We start from the raw sequence: 25,834 nt of genomic DNA, 5'->3' as shown, positions 1-25,834 counted from the left end.
ATGACGGATTTTATCGTTTATTTGTTGCTTCCGAGGGGAGAGGTAGTAACAAAGGCCGCTATAACGTAAAAATATTCCAAGCTTTTCTATTCCAATTCTGCAGACCTCGTTCTGCCAACTCTTCTTTGCTGAATATCCGTTTTAGCGTCATTCTTGAGCTTCCGTTGCATGCCGCCGCGATTTCCGACCAGCCATCGCAAGCTAAGGAAGGGGAAGGCACCACCCTCTTCATACGGTTATCGATTTTCAGTGAAGCGGCTCGGCCCCATCGAATTCCTCTGCCCTTGAGCATGCTCCTCACCTCTTGTCAGCCAATTAGATAAGACAAGCCGCTCAGTGTAGGCAATGTTATTCGTTCTTTAAGCAAACAAAAGTGACCTATGAACGAGGAGAGCGTTTGATTGGTGTTTTCAGACAACCCTGCGGGTGACCGCCCAATGCTTGCCTCGACGGTTACGCAAATTTGACGTCGTGAGATTAGAATAAACATATTGGAATAGTTTTACGTTATAGGTCCGAAGCGCAAATTCGGATCTAAGCGAGTGGTCCTGGCTGTGTGGGCGCTGCCATGTTGCTGCGTAATCATGGTCAGGGTTGCTGTTACGATTACCTGTGGTAACCGCCACAGTAATTTACGGCACACACTGTGCATCCGTAAAGGGCCCAAGATGTTACGTATCGCTGTACGTATCGTGTGTCAAGGCAAAATTGAGCTCGCTAATCCTACAAATAATCAGACGGTTACCCCTGGAACTATATTCCGCTGCGTAAGAATATTGCCTGTGTACACTTCGTATCTTCGGCAGTGCTGCAAATTACTTGTGAGATAGAGTACAGATAACAGACCTTTTACAGAATGGAACATCCAAGGACCGTGACCTTGTGCGTCTGCGATGTGCAAAGCCACAAAAGCACTACTGCGCTTCTAGATGTACACCGGCCTTTGTGACCGCTTGTGATGAATTGAATGACGAACACTTCATTAATTGTGCATCCCTGCAAAGTGTGAGCTGCTCTCCTTCTACTCACGTTTTAGTCTTCTTTTCCCCTTTCCCAGTGCAAGGTAGGCCATCGGGCTCAGCCTGGTTAACCTCCCTGCATTTGTCTTATCACTTTGCTCTCTGTCTGTTGATGGCTTTTCCCGTCATTTTACAGGCAGTGAAATATTGCGTAGATTACTCGCTTTGGGATTAAGTTTTACTCCCCTGATGACTGCAGTTTTCAGCGAGTGCGAAAGAGTCAAATGATGCGATGCGGTCGTAACGATCAATACAAGTACAAATAGCCACGCCACATGAAAAAAAGGAGAGGCACGAAAACACCCGGCATATATGCGTGACATATTCAAGCATCAGCCCTACAAGTATATATATAGCCATGTTCCGAGTGACATAACTGGCCCGATGAGCAGCTTATCTTTCTCAGAACTTCTCACTAATCGGCTCGCGCTTATGAGAGCTGTCTGCCTGCACTAACGTGCGTAGTGAAGCTGCACACAAATGGTAATTTAGGATAGTAAACAAAGAAACAAAATTAATTTCGCTCACAGTAATAATGTCAAAATTTTGACTTCGCCCCATCGGAACCATAAAGAAATCAAGAAAAAAATGTGTTTCAGCGTAAGCAGAACACAAGTCATTTTTTAAACGAAAGAGTATCTGTAGTTTTGCGTTCAAATAAATTTTCTGTTGTAGAAATATAAATTCAGTTTTCTTTATTTCAGTTATTTTTCACAGCGCACTCGATCATCTAAAGCCCGACCAAACTGAGGGGACGAGTAGTGCAGACAAAATATTTGTAGAGGTTAAGTTGTTCTTTGAAGTCTGTTTCCACTTAAATCACCTTGCATAGAGCGAGAGAGAGAGAGAGAGAGAGAGAGAGCGTCCAGGAACCGGAAAGTCACATGAAAGTTCACGCGCAGTGAAACCTTACCATGTCTTCTCTGTGGAACCACGAGCCGATGTACAGAATATTCGTCCACCACCTTTTCTCGCAGGCTTTTGCGAATGGCTGCAGAGTTTCGTTCCAGACTGGTCCGCTACCGGTGAGTGGCAGCAAGATCATCAGAAGAGACACTAGTATGAAGGCCGGTGTTAACCTACCCGCAGAAAAAGAAAACAGTGTAATGCATGGCAACATAATGTGCAATCTCAAACAGCAGAAGCAGCAGCAACAACAGTGAGTTGTTCTCAAAATAGAGAGAGGTACACGCACACATACAGGAAAGGCAGGGAGGTTAACCAGAAAAGAAAAAGAGAGTACGGTGTCCTACCCTGCACTGATGAAGGGGAAAAGGAATTCAGAGAGAAAGGACGAGAGAAAGACAAGTGCGAAGAATGTAAATCGCTGAACAAAATTCTGAGGTGGCACATGCCACTGTAACAGTCTATCTCGAACGCTCATATGAATGTTCGTTCTTTCTTTCATCGGAAGAAAAACTCGTCGTGGTTGCTTAGTGGCTACGGTGTTGGGCTGCTATGCACGAGGTCGCGGGATCGAATTCCGGCCACGGCAGCCGCATTTCGATGGGGAAGAAATGCGAAAATACCCGTGTGCTTAGTTTTAGCTGCATGGTAAAGAACCCCAGATGGTCCAAATTTCTGGAGTCCTCACTATGGCGTACCTCATAATCAGATCGTGGTTCTGGCACGCAAAACCGCATAATTTAATGGGAAGAAAAGGTTGATGGCCTAACTGGGACGAGGTCATCGCGTAGCCCTTCGACAAATGCTTGGATTACCTCGCGAGGCGCAACAGTGAGCGCCTCGCGAGGCACTCACTGCAGAGCATTAGTTACCACTGAGGCTGCAAGCAGACCACAGAGCTCTCTATCATATTGAGCGTCTGCATCGCTCATCGAATGCTCAATCGCTCCTTGATTGTCTGTTTCACCGTCCGTTATCTCGCATGGGAAAATGGCAGCATTATGAACATTGCTGGCGGTTCTGAACATGCTGCTTCAGTTACGCCTCCGCCTCCGAAAGATATCATCAAACACGTATTCCCCATTTATCTTACTATCCATGACATACGCAAAAAGTATGATATGCCTGTTTCGGCAATATTCCAATTGGATCAATCAAATCATCAAATCAAATCAAATAAGATCAATCAAATCTTTATTTACAACGACAGGTGGGGGTCCTTTAGGCGAAAAGCGGCTGTAATACCACTTGAAAATGCCTAAAGGCCCACGTACATGACAGCGGTATTACGATTCATACGTTCAAAAACAAATGTACAATAATCAAGTAAAAAAGGCTGTCTAAAAAGAATTAAAAAGAGGTTGTGCAAATACAACAACGGAACAATAGAACAAATAAGGTCAATATACACTCCAGAACGGTTGTACATTATAGTTGAAATATTCAATGTTCACGTGAACACATATCATAAAATGACGAAAATAAACGTGTTACAAAGGGTAATGAAACATACTTGATCATGTTCGGGCAGTATAAAAGTCGCACATGTACGAAAGATTTTCAGATAACCTCCAAGTATTCAGATACATCTGCACACAACGCCGGTCCAGGCGCTTCTGCAGCTTTTTACGGCCCTCCGACGCAAGTATGGCGCATATTTCATATACCCCATCCAGCGTCGTCAACAGCTGCGGAGCTAGCAGCGATTAATTTTGCAGTGAAATATGTGCAAGCAGAGTTACTCGCATCGAAGATTGGCATCTTTACGGACTCCCACGCTATCTTTTAGATTACAACGCAGGCAGATTGATTGTCCAGTTGTGCATAGCATTACTGACTCTGCCAGCAAGATTGCATCACATGGGGTATCTCTCGTTGCCCAGTGGATACCTTCAAACGTAGGGATCGCCGGAAACAAAAACGCTGATTGGCTAGCTTCAACTTGCGCTCTTAACGACTGTGTCTGTCCTGAAAGTTTGTGCAAGCTTGATGACGCTCGACTGCCGATTGGTCGCCACCAACTGAAGCAACATCCACACTGACGCGTCGCAAAGGGAACGTTCCTGCGCCGCGTTCGCGGTCGAGGCTTGCCTCGTCGCGCTACTGCGCAACTGCTCAAGCTAAGGTTTGGTTGTGTGAACGTTTGCGAACGTTCCTACAGACAAGGACGGGTGGCCAGTCCATCGTGTACGTTTTGCGGTTGCTGCGAGACACTTCAGCACCTGATATTTGAGTGTCCCGCATTCATTGCGCAACGCACGCCGCTAGTGAGGGACTGTCACCTCCTTGGCCTGCGGTGTACGAGACTCGATTAATGTTTGTACCCCAGCGGTTTGCGTGGCGACGCGATCAGGCGCATAGCGCTCTTCTTACTTTTCTAAAAGAAACTAACTTAGGTTCACGTTTGTAGCCTACTTCTGTATTCGGATGATCGGACCTCAAACGCTATTTCTTCTATTTCGACATTCTTTAGTAACGTAACCTAGAGTGACCGGCCCTATACTGTGTGTTCTGCTCTATTCTTTTAGATTTGTCATCTCGCGCTTTCTTACTTCTTCCCTCCCCTTCTTCCTATCTTCCATTTCCATGTTTCTGTCTCCTCCTCTCTGAAGAGTAGGCAGGCGTTGTGCCCCTTCTGGTGGCAGTTGCCAGCCTGCTCCTCGCTTTCCCTTTTCTGTCTAGTACGTCAATGTTTTCAAAACAAAAATGATAATGGGAGTGTGCAATTCATCATCGTAAATCACGACCACCGCAGCAGGCTGCTAGTCTTCATTCCGTCTTTCCACTTTACAATATCAATGTTTCCCTTTCCACATCTTCGCACTAGACCATTTTCGCAATGCAGCGAACTTCCCCTCGCCGTGCTGCTGACCTCGGCTGAGGTCGTACTTTCTGCTGAGGTCCTATTTTTCTTCGTCTATCGCCTCAGCGCCCATTTCTCTTCCCTCTCACTCTTGCGTGAATGGTACCTCACAAGGGCAATTTCTTTGTCTGCGTTCTATAGCTGCTCGGAGTAATTGAAATGAATGATATTGGTACCCAAATCTCGCCGCCAATATATCTACACTGTCGTGCATGGTGATGTTTGGCCCGCCGTCTACAGCTCTTTGAACATGTGTAATTTCATCGCCTAGAAAGCTGACACAACTATGGAGAAATCGTTTAAAAAGAAGCAAAACATGTACTGAGGACGCAGGATTATTGGGCGGACGTAGCAATTTGCGTGTCGAATCGACGGCCTTTCGTGCCTGACTTATTCAGATATTGGCGACTGCCTTCGAATTCATTCCTGCTGCCGGCGGACTCGTTCTCTCATTTAGCTTTTGTTTTTTTCTCCACGCATGCGAAGTCACGCGTGGCTGTGCAGCCTTCGTGCTGGCTTCCACCGACTTCTTTATGGCGGCCAAGGTGACGGCGTCGCCGAGCGTATGACTCGAGTTCTATTCCACAGCCGCTCACTTACACGCATCACGGGCGCAGTTTAAACAGGCCCCTGCGCGGAACCAAGCCTGGCACCCTCTCCGCTCCCTTCCTCAAATTGCTATTTCGCATTACAGTTTGTGCTTGGCAGTGATGGAATTTTTTCTCATGAACTGCATAATAAACGTAAATTGGGAGAGTTAGTTTCGGTCTGTTGAGAATAGGCGCAAAAACAAAGAAAAAGTAAATAAAACAAGGAACAGGACATACAAAACAAGGCACTCAGAATAGCGCTGGCTATCAACTGAAGGTTTATAAGACAACGTAATTTTGGATACAACAGAAATTCAGGTGATCATTTTGTTGGGCTGCTTTGCTGTCCGCCCTGCTCTTTCCACTTTGTCCTGAACGTGCGAAAATTCTCAGATTCCTCTTTTTTACGCTTACATTTAGTAAATACCAGGGATAACTTTGTGAAAGCACAGTTTTTACAGACTATAGACATTGCAGTATGTTATCGCTGTCCTGTATGTAAGTGGCCAGAGCCTGAACTCATAAAGCTTTTGCTTCGTAAATGTTTTTTTTTACCACTGGCCATTTACATATGTCCATCATCAGGATTGGCTGGAGTTTTCTCTTTCGCTAGAATAATTCGTAAGAGCAAACTTCACCCAATCCTGATGTTCAATTTCAGTTTATTATCCTTAAAATACAATGAATGGGTAACAAACAATATACAGACGAGGGTCCCAAAGTGAAAGAGTGCAAAGGGACCCTCGATTAATAATAACAATGGAGAGATGTATTAAAGATGAGCAAGCTAAGTAAAAGAAACTATCACAATCGCGACAAATACAACATAGAAAAATTAAGTAAACGAAAACAAATTGTCTGTATACAAGCCTATAGTGCATAAAAAACTGTCAACACATACAAATGGCAAATGTAGTGTAATGAATGATGTAAACTTAGTTATACATGTAAAAAAAGCTTAAGGACATGACTAAATGCATGAAAGGATGAAGATTTAATGGTATTGGGTAAACCAACCCCCAGTTTTATAGCAGCGAATAATGTCATTTTTCCATAGTTAGAATGAAGCATAGGCAGTACAAAATTGGAGTTAAGTGCAAACCTGGTGTTACTATTATTGATGAGGTACCTGGAATCAATGAATTGGTATGAAAGCTATTTAGTAAGTGATTTATAAAGCATAATTATTAGATGATAGTTGAGCAAGTTCGTTATAACAAGGACGTTATTTTCACGAAGTAACTGAGTTGCAACCCGATGGGCATATTATTTGCGAAGGCGGCCAGCAAATGGCAATGTACACTTATGAACGAAATGTTTGTAAATTCGGCCCCAAGGACCAATTCACAAACTTTTGTCAAATCTTATCGTTCATACGTGCTCTTTGCCATTGACCAGCCGACTTCGCTAATGGTACCTCCAGCTAGGTGTTTGGCGAACCTTTCTCTTATGAACAATTCTAGCGTAAGCCGTTTTTGTGACTACGGGCCCAGATATTTAGGGTCGGCCACAAAGAGAGCCGGAGAGAAACGGAGGGGATCCGGCGGGAGATGGTATAGTAACATATGTATTATGTATGGAGTTAGACATATGTATGGTGTGAAGGAAGTTGACTGCTTCGTGATTGGATTTCGGGATTTGCTTTTGCTTTCTATCTTCACATAGTTGTTCCAAATAAATTAGAGATTATGAGGGGTCAAGTTTGTGGCTCGCGGAGATTACTGCCTACAAATACTGTTTTACTGCAGGAGCTGGGTTTTAAGCTAGCTCTCCCGTGGAGTTTCTACAGCATAACATTTCTGTTACGAAAATACATCGTTCGAAGTTTCCAAATGTCCACACAGAAAGAAGGTTACGGTGACTATAGCCCTTTCTAAAAACACGAAGAGGGGATAACACTTGTAGCAAACAGCGCTCTGCCACGCGGCAAGCTGCATGAAAGGGTTATCATCTGGGTGCCGATTGCCCTCAGTCATAGGATAACTAAATGTAGCGCAAAACGACGCAAAACAAGAGGAGACGAGCAAGCAGAGCATACCATCTCTGCTGACCGTAGTCGTTTTGCGCTGCCGTATCGGTTAACCCAGAAGCCAACTAGACTCAAATAGTATCCCATGGCGGCGCGTCTCATCATCTCACGTGTATCCAGCAGTTTTTTTTTGAGAAATACAAACGATGCGCGTAGAAAAACAGAAAAGTTCATTACTTTAGCTACTGAAAATAATGTCTTGGTAATAGCTCCTTCCGTGTATATGTACTTGCTAGACAAGGATGTCGGCGGTGACAAATAATACCAGGCTATATACTGAAACTGCTTGCGTCAGGCAAAATAATTTTCTGTTTGATTACCATCTCATTGTCACAGGTGCACTTAATTGAATTAGCACCGCTTGTCAGCCGCATCCTCTGCGTTCCCCTACATTGGTTTCGAAGTTAATTATACCTCGATATTAATTCGAAGCCTCCTTTGGCTCTTTCTACGTAGCCTATCTGCCTATCTCGCCACCGAAGTTTTCGCTCCACACCGTGTTACCAAATGTCGCAACGCGCCTGTGTGAGGCGAGCAAGTGCGTTGTGAGTGAGCGCTTGTGCTACGGCAACGACAAGACGATGACAACGGCGATGAAACATGATCACTACGGCAGCAATGGTGATTGCGTCATGACTATGATGACATGGCGATGGTGGCATGATGAATGCGATGGCGCGAAGACGACAACGGCATCACGACGACGATGAGACAACAGTTACGACGATGGCGATAAAGCATGGTGTCTACTGATGGCATGATGACGATGGCGCGACGATGATGACGATATGACGACTGTGCGACGAGGACTATGCAATGACAACAACGGTACATCGACGACAGTGATGACGATGGCATAACGACTATGATGACGTGACGAAAACGACTGTATGACGACGACGTCGACGAAACGGCGACGACATCATATAGATGATTATACGATAGATGCGTGGTAACGACGCAAACTACAAGAGGATAGCGACGTAATGAAGACACAATGACAACAATGCTAACGACATGGCGACGACAGAGACAAGGCGCCGCCGCCAATTACAGACATTACGGCAGGGCGAAAGCGACATGACGACGACACGATGATGACAACGATGGCGGCATGGCGATTAAGCGTTGTCGCAGTAAAATGTTGCAATCTGAAACATCTATAGTGCACGCATCGCCAATACAGTTGCTTCGCTTAACACTGATTTCCACTAGTGCGTGGGATCCGGATGAATTTTCCCGACGGGGCGCAAGAGCAATGTGCTCCAGAAGTTGAGGATAGGCTGTTTGATTCTCGTTTTGAGTGTTACAGTCACTTAGCCGAAAGATGCAAAAAGATTGCACGAACTTTACGTTTAATTACCATATCAACATACCAAGAGGCGTATATGCTGATTTGACTAACCTGAAGATAATTCTACCTTGCTATTGCTAGGAAGAAGGCTCAAAACACTGCAGGATTGTGCAGAACTGTTGAGCTCAAGACGTGTACTTACACCTGCAAATAGTCGAACCATTTGTGTTTTTTTTTATGGTCAGCAATAGTCGAGAAAAGGGTCCAGAATACTATGATAACACGCGAGTGTTTCACAGTGGGGGAGTTACGCGGCAATGTTTTTTACACATTTTCGTCTGTCCTTCTATTATGCGCACTTACCTTAGATACCGATGGAGAAAATAGCTGAATGGATTGAAAGAACCCTGGCGCTTCTCAAGCTTGTGCAGGCTGCTATATGCCACCAAAATGCCGCTGCGTAGACAAAATAAAAGAAAGCAGAGATGAAATTAGAGAATGAGGGAAGGACAACAGGAAGTACAATCGGCTCAAGCTATAAAGAGCACTTTCTTTTGACTTAATGGCATGAAAGTAGTAAATAATGTATCAATTACACGTCATTGTCACTGTTGCTCATATGTAGCATACTTGTATAATGTGATTATATTTCTCTGAAAAAAATTTGTTTAGCGCATTCTATACGTGTTAAATGTATACACGGTAATGTAATTTAAACTCTATCAGCGGGCTAAGAGCGTACTCTGATGTATACAGGGGTTTCCCTTTCCCCTTTTTCAGCACTCACGACATGGTGACGAAGGTCTCGACGGCAGGAAACACGTTGAGGACAATCTGGAAGGGGAACGACTTGCCATACTCGAGCGCTTCGAAGAGGCCGCCTGGAAAAAGGACGCGCGCGCACGAGACGAGGTTACACCCTTGCCGTCATCGAGAAGCGGTTCCGTTTTACCGCCGCCCTTGCGAGAGGGCCTTGATCGGTGCCCTGCGACGCCCCGGGCGTGCGCTGCCCTTGCCGTATTTATGTGCATGGAAAGAGAGAGTCGCACTCATATCGCCGCAGTGAGGCAAACAATCGGCGTGTCATTAAATGCAGACGTTGGGGGCTCGTGCTCTGAATTATTGAACGAGAGAGAGTATGCCCGATGCTACACGGCCAGGGCAGTTCGGCGTGCACAACGGCACTCCCGTGTTTAGCTTCACGCGTCTCGGCTTCCTGTAAGGCTAATCATGATATACCCCGAGGCGGAATGTACGGGAGCGGCGTGCGTCCACCCGGCTGCGCTCGGGGACCGGAAAGGCCTTCGGTGACGCGAACATGTGTCAGGCCAAGCACCACAGTTATGGGGCTTCTGCGTGTCCTTAAATGCGTGCAGATCGTAAGCTTGCAGTGAATGATTAGCGCATGTTCAGGGTTACCTGGCTGATATGCGGCTGCCTGCGATGAGGTCATTATTACGGCCTTCTTGGCGTGCGCACATGCCCTCGGTCACGCTACAGTTGTGCAGGGATAAAGAGGAAGCGGCCGACGGTCGCCATGGTCGGAGATGAAGGGGCGGATAAAAAAAAAGAAGGGTTAAGAACAGCGTTTCCGACGTTAATTGAATCAGTTTAACCAGCTGGAGAGCATGTTTACAAGTCAAAATAAAATGTTTTAGATGAATATAACGCTGCCTTCCTGACGGTAATTACATGTAACTCCTCAGCCTTTCGGTAGCGTCTACGCCAGGCTAGGCACTGGCATTTTACAAAATATTTGCCCTGAAGTATCATGCTGAAACCAACAGTGACATCGCCAAGTACGACGCCTTTACACTTTATTTTATCTACCTATCTTCACAAGCGAATTATTTTACGTGTCTCGTAACTGAAAGTAACACACACTGTGCAACCTTCGTGCACACCTCAAAGAATGCACGCCCTTAAATTTGTATAGCAGCTGAATACGCTGAAGTCGAATAAGTAACATTATTTGTTTCGCTGAATCATTAGAGCGTAAGCAGGTGCTTATGCACAGTGTTCACGTTCAAAAATCGCTTTCGCCTCCTCACAGTCCTGCTTATAGAAAGAGTCGCTGGCAATGCTTTCATCAGCCTTGACACGACGCAAATCCAACGTGAATCTCCGACACCAGAGCTTCCGAAGGCGAGGCACCCACCTGAAAGCACGTAGCTCTTGTAGAAGAACGTGTGTCCCAGGATGATCCAGGCCATGGTGATGACGCGCATGCCATGCAGCGGCTCCAGCACCCCGATGGCCGTGCGCGTGCTGAGCAGCCGCTTGCCGTTCGAGAAGGCAGAGAACGACAGAAGGACGTCCAGCACGACGTCTGCGAAAGCAGCGGCGCCCCGCTCAGGCACGCTCTCGGCACAACGATTTCTCGACATGCACGGCTGCAGGTGACACCCGCTTTACAGGCCACGCTTATCTCACTCCGCAATGATGGTGGGCGCCGAATAGAAAGTACATGCTCAGAGGCGCCAAAAACATGCCTCCTTAGATCTCTTACCGCAAGCGAGTTGGACAGAAGAAAATGAAAACAAGATGAAAGGCGGATTTTGGGATTCGGGCGAAGGCCCTCGATCTCAGTGTTTTAGCTCTAAGTTCGTTGACTATTTTCGCTACGCCAGCAGTCTTGACTAGAAAACATTTAAAATAAGTAGCTTAGAGAACCAGATCAGAAACCAGTATAAAAGTTGATACGTTGGACGTTTTGGCTGAGTTGATTTTCACTAAGTATAACAGAAATATTAATCCTAATTATCGGCCGTCTGCACGATGTCAAATTACAAACCGCCAAGCATGACGAGTTTCTTGCTTCAAAATAACATGTGCAGAAATGCCGAGATAATTATGTATATTACATTTATTCATTCTTTTCATTGCTATTCATAAACATCATGTATAATATTTTGTGCGGATTCCCGAGCTAAGTGCACATATGTATGTGCGTCTAAACATAGGTTGTGTCTGAGGCATCCTGTTGCTTTTTTACGCTACGTTAACAATGGCGCGTACACCCGAAGTTGTGTCGCGATTGTCGAGTGTCATGCACAATTATGTTTGCAGAAGCACAACTTGACCACATTAGTGATATAAAGGGGCACATTCGAGAGATCGTCACTCAGGCGATTCCTTAAGTTCTCTTAGCGGTGAATGTGGTCACATGTTTCCCTCAAATTCTAAGCTGGCCACCAGATCGGCCTGTTACACTGACTATTTAATGCAATTTAGTATCGGCAGCGCAAGCGGGTGTGGCTATTTTCTCGGTGTCATTTTCATGGTAGTATTCATTACATCGTCGCGATTTCGCACTGCATTTCTGGCAGAATTATTAACAGTTACTGTAGCTCTTCGAAGACTTCCCTTGAACGATTGGACAGCTGTTGCAGTAGAAGATTCCTTACAGATGTGCACACCACTCACTGCATCCTCAACGCTGGAGTTTTGCAGACATTTAATTCATTCATTTCTTTGAACTCACGTATCGTGCACTAGCTGTTGGTACCGGGTCACGAAACGAAACGACTGACTCACTTGCGCGAACATCCCGCGATGGCCCGGTTTTCTCCGTTCTGTCGACTTCGACTTATGTCACCGCGGCTAGGTTTAGAAAATTCGGACTCTCTCAAGATTCTTCATAATTGCCAGGCCCATTATCACTAGACTTCCACCATGTGCTTTTCTTTGTGGACAATCAATGGCGCCTGACACGTCCATCTGGAAATTTCTCTCGCAAAATTACGCTGTCATATTACACAACTAAATTTTAATGTGCACAGGTCCCGTTTGGCGCCGTCCGCTCTATAGCATATCTTCAATGAACCTGATTTCATCGAGAATTTTTTTTAATCTGTCATCAATTTATAACCGTGAGATAAATTTATTTAGTTCGTTCCGGCAACTAGGTATGCCTTTAAGTTCTCTGCTTATTGTCATTCAGGGCTTCTGCGTCAGATTTAAGTGGCAGGAACATTTGCAAGGCAGTTTGCGACCACCTCGGTGGCACAAGAAGATTACCACATTAATTTTCGGAAATAATAATTAGATATGTTGGGTACGCGTCATTACACCTCCACGTGGCAATGATTACGTTGAATATATGGGATGATGTGATGATAGCAGCATGAAATTTTCCGTATAATGTTCCATCGTCTGATTCTGAGATGCATTGCAGATCGTGTGGTTGCATTTACTACTTGTGGACGCGCCAGCCAGTGTACCCCGGCAGCTATAACTGAGGTGTGTAATATCGATATAAGGGACATCGTGTTCATCGGTCAACCTTCTGTCATGCTGTGAGATGAATGATATTTCTGTTTTCTCTCCAACCTGCTATGTCTGTCACTCTCAGCGTAATAGCGAGACTCTAGCTACCGCACATTCCTGCCTGCTTCGTCTATAGGTTTTACGGCAGACGCGGTTTCCGTTTCAAGGAGACTACGTCATAGCCCGACATGGCCCGACACACACACACACACACACACACACACACACACACACACACACACACACACACACACACACACACACACACACACACACACACACACACACACACACACACACACACACACACACACACACACACACACACACACACACACACACACACACACACACACACACACACACACACACACACACACACACACACACACACACACACACACACACACACACACACACACACACACACACACACACACACACACACACACACACACACACACACACACACACACACACACACACACACACACACACACACACACACACACACACACACACACACACACACACACACACACACACACACACACACACACACACACACACACACACACACACACACACACACACACACACACACACACACACACACACACACACACACACACACACACACACACACACACACACACACACACACACACACACACACACACACACACACACACACACACACACACACACACACACACACACACACACACACACACACACACACACACACACACACACACACACACACACACACACACACACACACACACACACACACACACACACACACACACACACACACACACACACACACACACACACACACACACACACACACACACACACACACACACACACACACACACACACACACACACACACACACACACACACACACACACACACACACACACACACACACACACACACACACACACACACACACACACACACACACACACACACACACACACACACACACACACACACACACACACACACACACACACACACACACACACACACACACACACACACACACACACACACACACACACACACACACACACACACACACACACACACACACACACACACACACACACACACACACACACACACACACACACACACACACACACACACACACACACACACACACACACACACACACACACACACACACACACACACACACACACACACACACACACACACACACACACACACACACACACACACACACACACACACACACACACACACACACACACACACACACACACACACACACACACACATATATATATATATATATATATATATATATATATATATATATATATATATATATATAGAAGGGATATTTCCCTTCTAATGGATTCAGTTGCGAGTCGGCGCGCTGTCCTCCCCTGTACCGCCTTTCGTTTTCTTTTGCTACCTGAGTTTAGGCTACGCGTTTTTTGAAGTTTCGGCACGTCATGCTGGCGCGTCATACGTGAATGAAGCAAGCGTCACTTTGCATGTCGTTCACGTTAAGGCTTACGACGGCGCAGCAAAGTTTGCCATAGACTGTGTTGTGTAAGTACGCGTACAGTAGGATGGGAGACGGTACTCACTGTTGTTCATCACCTTCTCCTTCTCCGAGCACTGGGATGCGTTATCGTGACTGGTCCAGCTGTTCAGCAACCTTGGTGCCACATCTAGGAACGTGCCCAGCACCACCAAGCAGAAGAAGAACGCCAAGATGCCCCTGCGCATGTCGCCACGCATCACTGTCGTTGAACCACGCCGTAGTAATCTACCGTGCCCACCATTTGCCCAACTCTGCGCAATAATGATTCGTCGCAGCATATTCTGGCACAGTACATCTTATAGCCGAACTCTTCCTTACCAACTCTGACTAAAGGTGACATACCTGCGTACATTACCGTCACCTGCTTGCCCCGTGCGTGGTCGGTTTATTCGCCATGATCAAAACAGATGAGGCCTGCGCGGGAGCTGTTCTCTAATAGTGTTTTTCCCACATTTTCCTTTCTTTTTTTGTCGGAAGTGCTTGATTAACGCGTTGCAAAGCAATCACATGCAAGCGTCTGCACATGCCTGACTGCTTTCGTGCCTGGCGAAGTAAAGCGCGAGAACCGGTTTCCGGGTTCCGTCCCGGAGCTGTGACCTCAGATCATGCGTTTTATCGGCACACCATGTATGGCAGACGTATAGAACCGTGGTTGACGCATACGTGTCACAAGCTTTCAGCCGCTGAAATGGCCAAGTGACTTCGCCGAGCAGTTTTGTATGGCGCCGAGGTACGATGACTGCGTCGACTGATTGCCTACCATCTTAATTTCATTTCTTTCGCCTCATAATGGTGCCTCTACACAGCTAAGGCTGAAAGAATTGTCGCGTACAGTTCCAAGCGACGAACCTAAGTTTTCTGTTAGGGTTTGTACGGTTCTTTGACATGGCTTATTCGAGGATGTCGAAACCAATTAAAATGCCCATCTGGAGGACTGAACATGCACCGGACAATGGGACATTGATCGAGCAGAAACTCAAACGAAAATAACTTAACCTGGCCAAACACCTCTTTCTGCAAGGCCATCCATGCACTGAACGTATTATTCCTTATTTGTAAGTTGCTGACTTATCTTGAGTGTTGACGTGCAAACAATACATTTTTAAAACATTTCGAACAAAATTTTCGAAATCGCACTGTCTGTGCTGTTGGTTCAGCTTGAGTTACGGTAATAGAGACTATTGTTTGATTGATGCCGTGATCATAATTGTATCTTCCAAAACAGGCTTCTCCATTTTAGTTTCTTTTTGAAAAGAAACATTATGACAGGACATACGCCTCGTTTGTTAACAAAGGAAAGCGATGAATTCGGCCCATCCACTTTCTGATAAAGAATAAACAATATATTTCGCACTTTTCACCGTGGCACTGTTCCCTTGTAGACCGAGTGTTTAGTTACATTTATTTGAATTATCAAGAGTTACTTTTATCGAATTAACTAGAATATCGAAAATCGGACTCCGAAGTTTTCGGAAACGTGACTTACATGGCAATGAGCTGGAGCGTCGTGTACTCGGTCGGCTTTAGTTTCTCACAGAAGGGCACTGACACGTCCAGTTGTGCCAAATCTCCAACTGAAACAAAAGTTAAGGGGCAAAATGTAGGCCATTTTCGCGTAGAAATGGTTCTCGCTGCTCACTTTCTGTGCGTTTCTTGCAAGCTGACTCGTTTGTACTCTTCCTGTTTCCATTTACGGTGCTGTGATTGGAGTACAAATAACTTATACTTATTCATGATAGCCTGCCTGCCTAGCATAATTGAATTCCCATTTGCAATTGAAGGCGGAACATTGAGAAGCTGAGTGATGCCTGTGGTGAGAGGTGTTTGAGTGGTGTTTTTTTTTCAGCCGTTGCGACGTTGACAATGCGCTGCACACACCGCCCACCGAAAAGAACAGCGCCCTCCTATCGTAAAGTTATGCAATAATCGCGATTCCTACAGCAGGCCACTGGCAAAAAGTGGACGTACCGGCATGCACACGGACATGAAAGGACATGCATCCGTAATGCCAGTTCTCGGCAAAAGACGTTTGCTTCGTTAAAGGGTGCTAGAATGCAGTGCGGCAGCTTTCGCAGGTCCCGTAATATTCTGTCCCTGCCTGTACACCAAACAAACTGTACACCAACAGCAAACGTTGGTTTATTGCATTTATCCGATAGCTTCTCAATAAGGATTACCTAAGTGCTCCGTTTGGACAGGAAGCCGTCCGACATAATTATGATCATTTCTATTAGCATCCCCTTGGCGGTGGGCACGCCGCCTGGTGTCGAGCTCATGCCTGTATGCATTCGAAGCTCTGTGCTGTAGCGTGTCTCTGGCGATGTTAACTCGACTGGAGCCAGGACCGTCCTATTTCTCCAACAGCGACTCCGACATCGACTACGTCGTCGTAGAAGACGTAGGACTGAAAGTACTGCTAGACAAGTAGTAACGTGAGTAACTCGGCCAGATCGCCTTGTCATATTTACACTATTACTTACATTATGCCTATCGATGCCACAAGGACGTTACATTTCGTACACCCTGTCTCTGTCGGGCCCAGACGCACTTTCCACCATGTGGAGTAGCAGGCTGCTGTCATATCCCTAGGGTCGGCTTATTCATTTCTTATCCACCAAATAAACACACCCTGTGGGAGTGCCCTGCCAACTCTATCTTCAGAACAATACTTTCTAAACTACTACATAACCGCCGTCCCGGCAGCAGGGAGGAGTGGACCACTCCCCCGCGAAAGCTTGAAAATCTATGGTGGCCGCTTCTGGTGCAGCACGTCAAGCACGTGCTGGGCTAGGAGGCATGAGCCTAGCAGGAGGCTCATACTTTAGCTTTAGTTCCTTTGGTACTAATACATTTTATTTCTCTCTTTCCCATTCAAGTTTATCTGCCATTATTTGCCTTGCTTCTTTGCCGTTCAACGTTCCCTGCTTTCCTGCAGGGTCTCTGCTTACTCTTCCCCTGCCTTTCTCGCGGCTAGGCGATCAATCGGCGACGCAAGTTAGCGAATCTCAGTAGCGAGTTTCTATACTAATTCATTGTATAGAACGTATACAACGCATACAACCATGAAACTGCACAGAAAGCACAGCTATATTACTTATACAACATGCAGCCGGTAGGTGAAAAGCGCAATCTGTACTTCCGTGCGCAATCATCGCGGTGCACTTTGAATTAATGTTCGCGCCACTTAGTCACTAGAAAATTTTTTTTCCCTACCCTTAATAAACATTTTATGAAAGTAGTATAAAATTGTTGCTTTTAGAGATGGCGTTTAGCATTCTTGCTTTACTAAATCTGCCCCCTTGATGAAGAACACACCTACAAGCAGAAATACAAGTTTTATGCCGCGAGTCGAGGAATTAATTTTACCTACTGAGTGACAGGTGCCCGATCGCCAGTCAGTGAGAAAAGGCTCTTACACAATATAACTTTTGTGGATATCTGGCTCATACTGCGAAGTACGTGCGGACTGCCTCTTACTGCGGTGACCGGGCCAGCCTTGCAGTGTCGCAACTTACCGGCGCTTCCCAATGTCTGGATGTCAGTCTGCGTGCACGTCGAAGGTACGCACAGTGCCATCCGGATGGGTGTGAAGTAGAAGTAGCCCACCGACACGTCTCCTAGGAGATGCTGTTGAAAGAGACGATGAATGTTTCAAGGAACTTCGCCGTACATGATGTGGACATGTAGAGAGAGGGAGAGAGAAATCAAAAAGATCAAATAGAGAGTTTCAGGAATGGCGAACCCAAAGTTAGTGGAGCTTATACCTTCTTTGTTACAAAAGAGCCTAAGCAGAGTTAAAGTTGTGCGCATGCGCACGGTGTACGCGACGCTGCTTGGGTTCGCTATTATATGCAGGGTGTCACATCTATCGTGCACCAAGATTTCAAAATATGTAAATACCACGTAGCTGAACAGAATCAAGGTAATGTTGTTTTCGTCGCTTGTAGATACTCAGATTATTTTTTGCATTCAGACTATTGCATAATTAGTCGTAATTAATTAGTAATCCTCTCAAATGTTATGATTACATGAAAAGTGTCAATGAGAAAACTGTAGAGCAACATAAAAACTCCCGATACAGCTTTCTGTTGCTCAGTGCGCGCTACATAAAAGTGTTTTTCCAAATATGAGAGAAGCTCGCGAATACACGCAAAGTGCCTCCAGCGGCCAGTCGTGCGGCAATTTCACTTGTATTCGCGGGCTTCTTTCATGTCGGAAAAACACTTTTATGTAGCACGTATTAAGCAACAGAAAGCTGCATCGGGAGTTTTTCATGTTGCAATGCTTTACAATATTCTCATTGACACGTGCTTGTCATCTAATTATAATATTCGAGAAGTTGGTCAATTAATTATGACTAATTGTATATTTAGAATGCAAAAAATAATGTGAGTATCTCCAAGCAACGTCAAACAACATTACCTTGGTTCTCTCGCGCTACATGGCATTTACATATTTTTAAATATTGGTGCACGACAGCTGGGACACCCTGTATATGTAGAGCTCTGTTTAAGGAAGGTCAGTTAAACGAACGCCTGAATTTCTGTCTTACACGTACAGGGAGGGATGCATGATAACTGATGCTACAGTTATATTGTTTGCATACCGAATGAACGATAAAAAAATAAATGGCTTGAACTTACCCATCCAAAAGGCCATAATTTTTCATGTGTGCGTTTGTTAATATACGACGCGAAACGGGGAACTTATTTTTGATTAATGAATCCGAGAAAAGAATGTCCAATAAGGTATAGTTTGAAGTAAATTGAAAGAAACAAAGATAACAGGGCAGGTCAAATATTTTGACGTCGAATGGTGAAATATTATAGCCTTTACGGAATAAAGAAAGAACGCGACGTTCAAGGACTCCGTTATTGAGAATCCCGCTTTTGAGGCCTTAGATCGCGGTCGACTTCGCGCCTTGTATACTTCGCAATTTATCAGGGCCTTATTTACACTGTTCTTTAGGCAGACGCACATACCAATGAAACGCATGTAACTCCTCTCGCAAGACAATGCTTCTTTCCTACAGTGATTGAATAAGGCGATCGTCGTCGAGTGCACTTGCGACAAAAAAGGAACGCTCATTGCCCACGCTTTGTGAAGCATGTCCACTTTCATATACTTCAGCTGTGTATTGTCAGAAACTTCATACTGTGGAAAGCAGGGAGCTCAAAATGTCTGACACCTCCGAGGCGTTGAGGCTAGGTGAAAAAATGGGCGTTGCGCAGACGTTCTTTGAGCTGAAGTGGGATGCCTTCATTCAGCGTGACCGAACCCATTGCCACTGCACGCTTTGTTCCTTCCGATTAAAAGTATTGTTTTATAATTTTACTGTAGCCACGAAAATACTTGCTCAGCGTGTCCAAAAGCAGGCGGTTGCAAACGTTCGATTGATACCGCCGATTGCATTACAGGGGCCACCAAGAAGACTGTCTTGGTTTCCCTTTGCGTGAGGCCCTTTTCGTTCACTGTTATGTTACTTTACTACTGCGAGAAATGCGGGTATTGATACCCTGCACCCCGACCATTATGTGACGAAGACAGTAATAATGAAGATGTTGCGTAAGAAGGTGTAGTTACCCATTATTTACAAGCTAAGCAGGGCGATACGTGGATAAAGTGGCTGCCAAACTGTTTGCGGGCATGCACTTTCCGCCAAATTGCCACCTTTGTTGTTACGCAGACCGCAGTCTTCAGAGCCCCATGCCGAACCGCTCCCTAACAATATTAAAAGAACACAAGGACATTACCTTATAGAGAGGCACCTCATCGGTAAGATTCCGCAGGTATGTCTTGGGGCTATATCGGGCTGGCTTTGGCGGTAGCTTGAAGCGGATGTTCAGAGCGCAGTACTGGCCCTGGAAGTACTCTTCAAGTTTTCCGTTGAGACGCCGGTTGATGGCCCGCACGTGTAGGCACTCGCCCATGTCTCCGAATGCGGCCAGTGAACCGTAGAACAGTCCGTCAGGCATTTTCCCGCTCGCGTCGAGCACTGCACATTGAACCACATGCAGCATTTCATCAGACTAGCAAAACTTTGGGGGTGGGGGACGCGTTTCCAAACGAAACCGCGCGTAGTGAAAATTCGCGTACTCTCGTTGCCCACTTAGCTATACGACGCGCTGGTTGCATCGTGCACATAAGCTAAAGATATTACCGCGTGCTCGAGGAGTATCTGGCTTTGTTGATCATCACCAAAGCGGACGGGAAAATTTAAAGATAATGTCAGAGGCGCACTCGCTTTCTCGGAATCGCTATGCAAGCAAATGACGGAGGCATGTACCAACCACAAGGCACTAAATTTTGAACAAGGTCAGAGATGCGATCTCGTCTAGGAGTTAACCAAAGGCTCACGGGCCGCTTCGCATCAGCTAGTCGAGGAAAATCGCAAACAAAGAGTGCGCGAGGATACAGGTTCATGCGTTTTCTGAGCAGTGTTGTTTTCCCATGAGAATTAGAGAAAGGTAGGTGACCGCAAAGTCTATCCAGAATATCGAGATACGTGCGCAGGCAAAACGTGGACATACGAAGAGGAACGATAACTAGAGGGTTGGAGAAAGAAAGAAAGAAAGAAAGAAAGAAAGAAAGAAAGAAAGAAAGAAAGAAAGAAGGAAAGAATAGCAAACGCACGCAGAACGAGAGATAGTTCAGGTTGGCTACTTTGTATGGCTAAGGGGGCTTACGAGGGAACGGAGAACGAACTGACAAACAGAAACAAAAGTCCCCCCAAAAAACCTGCGCAGATGTGTTAAAGTATATCACAGAGGCTCACTGACCTCGCACCTCATGCACAGACCTTACAGAACGTAATCAGTGCATCCGGCATTCATAGCCTTCGCCTTGGATGCCATTCGCGAGTACCTTTTGTTCTCATAAGGGAGAACTGCCCACTCTGTCAAGCACTTTGCACGACACTCCTTTCCGCGCTGTACAGTGTGCAGACACAGAAGTGTGCTGAAGCCTTGTAGCAGCCGTACATTTTGCAGTTGGAGCAGTCAGCTATTCCAGTTAGTAATATCACTATACTTTCTAAATGCCAAGCCACGTTCAAGTTAAGCAGAACTCGCGCAAGCAAAATGCTTTGATGCGAGATAACTTGGTTGACATTTTGCTGGCACAACTTAAGAAAAGAAAAAGAAAAAAGTGCATCGCATGGTATTTTGCATTTTTGTATGTCTCTTGTATTTCTTCAATGCGCTTCGGATCAACTCCACTCGACTCCAAGTTTCTCCAGCCGCGAAACGGTGATCTCGGAACTCGGAGGGGACAAACCGCCGTCTCACCGTTGATCACAAAGACTGCGAAAACTTGGGGTTCACGTCGCCTTGCGTGAAAATGTCCGAGGCAAACATTAGTCTTAACTTAGCGGACGCTTCAGAGGCTCCGCGAGGTTTTGTTCTGCTTGGCTTGTCGGCACCGCAGACAATTTTGCGACGCTATCAGCTCCGCGCTACAGTCGACGACAGTGTGACAGACGAACGGCGAAGCGACCGTCCTGCTGCGCTGCCCACAGATGCAGATCGCACCGTGTCGGCTTGCATCGCACAGCCGCGACGCGCCGTTCTTATTTATGATCTAGACTGCAAAAACGAAGCCGTTTTCATGTTAAAGAACGCCCTGATGGTATCCACATGTTGGGCGGTTACGCGCAGTTTGCGTATAAAAGTAGGATCGAGTAACAAGCATCGTTGGCAATAACTTAGCGAAAATGTCTAGGAATATTGGTCTCGAAAAAAAGATGCTTTGGTTCCACTTTGTGCTGCAAATAATATTTTACCGTCGTATGTATATAGAAATAGTTATTCCGCGCATTTTTTATTTTTTTTTACGTTCGCCTGTAAGAGCACTCTTGTAATATGCATGTATATGAGCAAAAGTAACGTTTCCTTATTTGAAAACTTATTTGAAAAATAAAAGTGACAGTATATGGGAAACGTCATAAGGAATGAGCGTGATTTTCGTATCGCCACCAGATTATTGCGCACAACTGCGCGATACGATAAATTAAAGAACATTACAACGATATCGGTTGTCCGCTTTAAAATAATTGTATAGGGCGTAATGTGCTGTGCCTAATGGTTTATCTCGACTCAAACTTTGCTAAGTTCAACATGGTATCGATCTCTCTTGTGCTGAAGGTACAGGTAAACGATAATGGGGATTGGGTCCAACAGTTACACGCCTGTACACGGGCAATGGAATAATGATGGTCAAATTACAAGAGACAATGGACGTGGTATCCTAAGCAAACATGTGCGCACTGCTGTATGAATTAACAGTAAAACGTTGGCATCGTGCAGTAGTCGAATCAGGGTCTGTATTCAGAAAAAGCTCTTACTCCAGAATTGGTCGTAAGAGCTAATTTCAGCAAATCGTGATGCTGGACTGATTATGAGCGAAGGCGGCCGTCCAGAAAGCAAAGCCCACAACGAGAAGCTTTGTGAAATCGATCCACTTGGCAGCCTAGGCGGTAGCGCGGCATTCATTTACCTTAACTCGGTCACCTTGAACCTCTGCGGTGCAACGCATGCACGCGTGCAGTCGCTAGGACACCTTGCTTCTCGTGGTTACAGCGGAGAGCTGTAATAAAGCGGCAACGATGCCACCGCGCTTTGTTAACCATGCTTTTGCACTCCGACCTTTTTATTTTCTTTTTGTTCGTGCAAACCGGTCCGCTCACCAGACCCTTATCTGCAACTTCGCAGAACTATTCTTCGCATGAAACCGTTCCGATTTTTTTAGTTTCCTATACCATTTTCCTTGCAGGCATAAGCCTTTCACAACGTAGCTATTATAGACAGAGTTCCAAGATTGTGGTGGATGGCCCACTTTCCGGTCTGCGTGCCATGATAGCATCTGTTTTTACGCATCGGTACCTTAACAAGGAGCCGTGCAAAATGTTGCTAAGGCACTAACGTCGCGGTTTTTTGTCGTGTTGACCCGTCGCGGTAGCTTTGTAACTGTGGAGTTCTGCTGCTGGTCACGGCCCACCGCCACAGCCTGGATTTACATGTGCGCATTCGCAGAGCCGTGACGTAATGAAATGTTCCTGCAAGGACACTGGTTATTTAGGAGAAAGGTGCTTCGGCTCCTCCTAAAGTTCCTCGTGGTTGGAGTGTGACTGGTGAGCCGTGTGGGTCGACGTGAAATGTGTGACGTGCATCCTGCGGCGTTTCTTGTGAAATTACCTGTGTTACTGGGTGCGGTTGTGTTACGAGATGGAATGTGTCGGATTTCAGACTCTACCGCTTTTTATAAGTGGTGCTCGGGCGGAGCAACTGCCGGCAACTTTTGCAAGGCTAGGTCCGCCTGCAGCAAGCAACACTCCTCCTCCTCTTCCTAGCCTAACATCAACAGTTTATTTAAAAAGAAACAACAACAGTTGGCAGCTAGGCATGTCTTACCGCAAGCACTTCGACTTAAAAACAACCTACAGTGCTATGCAATCATTAATGTCATAGCGCTGGATTCACATGGACAAAAAACACGACAGGATGGCTGACGGTATACCGCACGTCCTGTCGTCTTGTCCGTGTGAATCCAGCGCTATCACCTCAATTTTTGCCACGAACCAACTAGCCCAAAAATCTAATAATAATAATAATATTTGGGGTTTTACGTGCCAAAACCACTTTCTGATTATGAGGCACGCCGTAGTGGAGGACTCCGGAAATTTTGACCACCTGGGGTTCTTTAACGTGCACCTAAATCTAAGCACACGGGTGTTTTCGCATTTCGCCCCCATCGAAATGCGGCCGCCGTGGCCGGGATTCGATCCCGCGACCTCGTGCTCAGCAGCCCAACACCATAGCCACTGAGCAACCACGGCGGGTCCCAAAAATCTGCACGACAGTGCTGTGTTTTGCTATAGTTTCTTTCCATGTGGATATAGTTCCGCCTAGTAGTGTCATTCTGTGCAAAAATAAATTATTAATAGAAGTTCCGGAGAAACCATCTGCTATTGACGATAAGTTCCATGTTGGAAGCACAGCTTATCTTTGCTAATGAAACTGTTTACCGCTGAATGCCACGATTTGAATGTGAAGAGAAATGTATATGAAAACTGGAGAATCTTGCTTGGTTGCCTGACCTGACATGTTACTTCAGATTTAGGGCGAAAGGTGAAATGTCGCACGCAATGAGAACATGGGCACACAATCAACTCTGTAGCCATGCCCATGCTAAAACTATCTTCAACGTCTCATTGAGAACTATTCCAGTAAAACGCCCGAAAGCTTTTTCAGTGGACGCAACGCACACGCGGCACTTCCTTACGGACCGAGAACGTCCTGTAGCTCGAAAAATAAATCATGATGATAGCTTAATGAGGCATAGCGGCTGCAGACGCCGGGGGTATCAATCCTCCAGAACGATACAGCAAACCGGACGTGCGTCTGGTTAACCTCCCTGCTTTTCCTGTCTTCTATTTCTCTCTCTCTCTCTACACATTACGCGCGTTGACGAGTCTGATATCTGTGTCTAATATACAAAACGACTTGCGCACGTCATAACTAATTTTATTTGGTCGAGACGTGCTTTATCTTATCTGCAAGAACCATGATAAATGCGAAAGTCACAGCTTGTGTCAAACCTATGCAATGATCCGTACTGGTGCAATGGTGAAACAATAGTTGCTGCGTCTTTTGTATATCAAAGAGTGTTCCGATCCGCACAGATGAGACTGTGTGTTTCTCTAGCATAGTCCTCTTCCACGCTGCCTATTGTGCCACAGTAGTCAGATAGCCCCTGTAACCCAGGGTTACGGTTACAATTCGCTGGCTTAGAGCCTGATGTCATCGATGAGATTCGCCTGCATACGCGGCGATTGTAGAGATTGCAGGGCTGCTTGGCAGTCAGCGAAGATGACCTATAGGTACAAGCAGAGTGTTTAACAATGCGAGATAATGCTTCCCACAGCGCAGTTAATTCAGTGGAAGTTGTAAAAGTTCGATGGCTACCTATACGAGCGACAGTGACACGCACAGATGGCGTGAGGAACGATGTATATGCGACTAAACCGTCGTCATGTATGGGACAGTAAGTGCTGTAGTAGTTGATATTGTGCTGAAGAGCGAAATGCGCCACTGGCCCAGCGGTCTTTCTCATGCCTGAATCGGGCTGGCTTTTTCAGTAGTTGCAGAGTGTGTACGTGAGCGTCCGCATCGATGGTGTCACTTATCTGGGCAGTGTGGCAAACCAGAAATACGGGCTTGCCGAGTAAATTTCTGCCACAGGTTCAAGCATCGATTGAAATGGGCAACGACCGC

At 45.8% G+C, this 25,834-nt stretch overlaps 1 protein-coding gene across 1 annotated transcript in view; it reads right to left on the bottom strand.

Annotated features, from left to right (window-relative positions):
- LOC142580458 (nose resistant to fluoxetine protein 6-like) overlaps window positions 1-25,834 on the bottom strand; it is a 104,762-nt gene that overhangs the window by 27,864 nt on the left and 51,064 nt on the right. Inside the window, exons 2-9 of the mRNA XM_075691151.1 lie at window positions 20,318-20,559; window positions 18,080-18,191; window positions 16,051-16,138; window positions 14,608-14,741; window positions 10,860-11,030; window positions 9,489-9,582; window positions 9,065-9,157; window positions 1,933-2,098 (exon numbers count right to left, since the gene is read on the bottom strand). Coding sequence (XP_075547266.1) covers window positions 1,933-2,098; window positions 9,065-9,157; window positions 9,489-9,582; window positions 10,860-11,030; window positions 14,608-14,741; window positions 16,051-16,138; window positions 18,080-18,191; window positions 20,318-20,559 — 1,100 coding nt within the window. The remainder of the gene's footprint in view (window positions 1-1,932; window positions 2,099-9,064; window positions 9,158-9,488; window positions 9,583-10,859; window positions 11,031-14,607; window positions 14,742-16,050; window positions 16,139-18,079; window positions 18,192-20,317; window positions 20,560-25,834) is intronic.

The sequence above is a fragment of the Dermacentor variabilis genome, chromosome 1 (assembly GCF_050947875.1).
Source record: "Dermacentor variabilis isolate Ectoservices chromosome 1, ASM5094787v1, whole genome shotgun sequence".
NCBI classification, from domain to species: domain Eukaryota; kingdom Metazoa; phylum Arthropoda; class Arachnida; order Ixodida; family Ixodidae; genus Dermacentor; species Dermacentor variabilis.
Note: the sequence above shows the minus strand (reverse complement) of the source record. Positions and strands in the feature narration are given on the sequence as shown.